This window comes from Malurus melanocephalus, unplaced genomic scaffold (genome assembly GCF_030028575.1).
Source record: "Malurus melanocephalus ecotype Western Australia unplaced genomic scaffold, MMel_1.1 scaffold_1136, whole genome shotgun sequence".
Lineage (NCBI taxonomy): Eukaryota > Metazoa > Chordata > Aves > Passeriformes > Maluridae > Malurus > Malurus melanocephalus.
The window spans coordinates 17544-20675 of record NW_026624368.1 but is presented as its reverse complement, the minus strand read 5'-3'; the positions used below and the strand labels follow the sequence as shown (position 1 = coordinate 20675).

At 48.7% G+C, this 3132-nt stretch overlaps 1 protein-coding gene across 1 annotated transcript in view; it reads left to right on the top strand.

Moving 5' to 3' along the window:
* The window catches only part of NFASC (neurofascin), a gene marked incomplete at its 3' end in the record, with an annotated part of 32112 nt that overhangs the window by 20173 nt on the left and 8807 nt on the right, over window positions 1-3132 (top strand). The window contains exons 13-15 of the mRNA XM_057387114.1: window positions 378-525; window positions 1091-1215; window positions 2010-2045. Coding sequence (XP_057243097.1) covers window positions 378-525; window positions 1091-1215; window positions 2010-2045 — 309 coding nt within the window. The remainder of the gene's footprint in view (window positions 1-377; window positions 526-1090; window positions 1216-2009; window positions 2046-3132) is intronic.

The window sequence follows — 3132 nt, the reverse complement described above, 5'->3', positions numbered from 1 at the left end:
GACCCCATATAGATCCCATAAGGATTCCAAGGGTTCCTGGGGATTTTGGGCCATAACCCTTTATTTGTGAGCCCATATAGACCCCACCAGGATTCCAAGGGGACATGAGGAGTTTGCAGCATGATCCTTGACCCCATACAGACCCCACCACAATCATGAGGAGTCCTGAGGATTTTGGGCCATTACCCTTGACCCCATAAGGATTCCAAGGGTTCCTGAGGATTTTGGGACCTGACCCTTTATTCGTGACCCCGTACAGACCCCACCAGGATTGTGATGGGTCCTGAGGATTTTGGACCGTGACCCTTGACCCCATCAGTATTCCAAGGGTTCCTGAGGATTTTGGGACCTGACCCTTTATTTGTGACCCCATGCAGACCCCACCAGGATCGTGCGGGGCCCCGAGGATCAGGTGGTCAAGAGGGGCACCATGCCCCGGCTGCACTGCCGYGTCAAGCACGACCCCACGCTGCGGCTCACGGTCACCTGGCTGAAGGACGACGCCCCACTGTACCTGGGGAGCAGGTCTGTGCCCAAAAATCCCAAAATTCTCTGCGTTTCTCTGCTGGGATTGTTGGATTTGTAGCAGAACATTCCRGAAGGATAAATACTGAGCTTCCACTGGAGGAATATTTGATGTTCCCAACACTTTTAATCTCCCTTCAGCAGTTCCGGCTGATTTATCAATAAACCCAGACTTGGCTGGAGGTTTTATTCCCGGATATTTTAGGACATCTCAATAAAACCTGGGAGTGCATAACGAGCCGCTCCAAAATTAATGTTCCTCCACTTTAATTTCCTTTCCGTACCTGACGCCCTTTCTCRGGCAGCCAGATCTGATCCCAGGGCACCAGCCCAGGGTTGTCCTTTGTCCTAAAATCGTGATTATTCCCCGGATACACCCCGGGGCACGTGATTCCCTCGGAAATGAGCTTTCCCAGAATATCCTCAGCTGATAAAACCTCCACACCAAAGACCTTCCCCTGTCCCGGTTGGGTTTCCAGCCAGGTTTTTGTCAGGGATCATCCAGTCCTCAGCGGTGATTCCTAAATACATTAGGGCAGAGTTTTGGGGTTTTTTTCCCTTGAAGGATGAAGAAGGAGGAGGACGGGCTGACCATCTTTGGAGTGGCCGAGAAGGACCAGGGCGATTACACGTGCGTGGCCAGCACGGAGCTGGACAAGGACTCGGCCAAGGCTTATCTCACCGTGCTGGGTAAAGCCCTCCTGAGTAAACCCCACAGCTGAGCCCTCGGCTTTGAGCRGGACCCCCCGACCTCGAGGTCAGGCTGGAAAAGGGATCCGGGYTCCAGGATTGTCCCCTGGGTGCTCAGGGAGGTGCTGGCAGAGCAGGGGTTATGCTCTCGGATGGTGTTGTCCAGAAAAGCTGACTGCTGTGTCCAAAATAATTTAAGTAATATGAAAAAATCATTAATTGCACGCAGCCCAAAATATCCCCAGTGGGATGTCGAAGCTCTGTGAGAGCGGTCCTAAATTTGGGAGTGAATTTAGTGGGATTTTGGGGTTCTGAGTGATGGCATTGGAACATAACCGAGTGTCCCCTTTGCATGTTCCCTTTGCCATAAGAGAGGGACAAACCTCACCCCATTCCCCGTTTGTGCCCCTGCAAGATCTGTGTGRCCAGCAGGGATCTGTCACCCCCTGGCCACCTCGGATTCCCGGGAATCACAACCTCCCAGTGTCCCTCCACGGCTGGAACACCAATCCCAAACCCCGAAAATCCCAAATTATTCCCCCAAATAATCCCGAATTATCCCCCATCCTTCCCCCTAATGGCTCATTAACCCCACACCAGGCTGATAATCCCCTTTTACCTCGAGCTATGAGTGTGGACAGACCACGGAGGTGTCCGGGGGGAAGGACATTCCCTCTCTGCTTCCCAAACGGGATCAATTCCCGCTGAAATTTGGAATTTTACGTTTGCCAGGTGCTCCTTTGGCCAGCCAAGCTTAAACTAACCCGGTTAACCAGCACTGTCTTACCTTGCAGCCATCCCCGCTAACCGCCTGAGGGATTTGCCCAAAGGTAATCACCACTAATTCCTCACCTTCTCCTTCTCCTCTCCTTTCCCGCCTCGGTTTTGGTTTCCCTCACCGGCGACTCCGAGAGAAAAGGGAAGAAGATGGAAAAATCGGGAGGTGACGCTCCCAAGTTGTCCTTGAAGGAGCTGAAACTCCCAAATCCTGCCCAAGTTGTCCTTGAAGGAGCTCATTTTTCCAAGTTGTCCTTGAAGGAACTGATTTTTTTTTTCCAAATTGTCCTTAAAGGAGATGATTTTTTCCAATTTCTATCCAAGTTGTCCTTGAAGGAGTTGAAACTCTCAAATTCTACCCAAGTTGTCCTTGAAGGAGCTCATTTTTCCAAATTGTCCTTGAAGGAGATAATTTTTCCAAATTCTGTCCAAATTGTCCCTGAAGGAGCCGAAACTCCAAATCCTGTCCAAATTGTCCTTGAAGGAGCTCATTTTTCCAAATTGTCCTTGAAGGCAATCATTTTTCCAAATTCTGCCCAAATTGTTCCTGAAGGAGCCGAAACTCCCAAATTGTGCCCAAGTTGTCCTTGAAGGAGCTCATTTTTCCAAATTGTCCTTGAAGGAGCTCATTTTTCCAAATTCTGGCCAAATTGTCCTTGAAGAAGCTCATTTTTCCAAGTTGTCCTTGAAGGAATTGATTTTTTTCCAAATTGTCCTTAAAGGAGCTGATTTTTTCCAAATTCTATCCAAGTTGTCCTTGAAGGAGTTGAAACTCTCAAATTCTACCCAAATTGTCTTTCAAGGAGCTGAAACTCCCAAATTCTGCCCAAATTGTCCTTGAAGGAGCTCATTTTTCCAAATTGTCCTTGAAGGAGATCATTTTTCCAAATTCTGCCCAAATTGCCCCTGAAGGAGCTGAAACTCTAAATCCTGTCCAAGTTGTCCTTGAAGGAGCTGATTTTTCCAAGTCCTGCCCAAATTGTACTCAAAAACCCACCCGGATGGGTCAGAAGGTCCCGTGTCACAATATTTTGTGTCCCACTTTTGTGGCAGCTCCTGAATCACTTCACTTCACTTGAAAATCCTGATGGGGAAAAAAACCAAAAAAAAAATCCTGAATTTTTACCTGGAATTTATTCC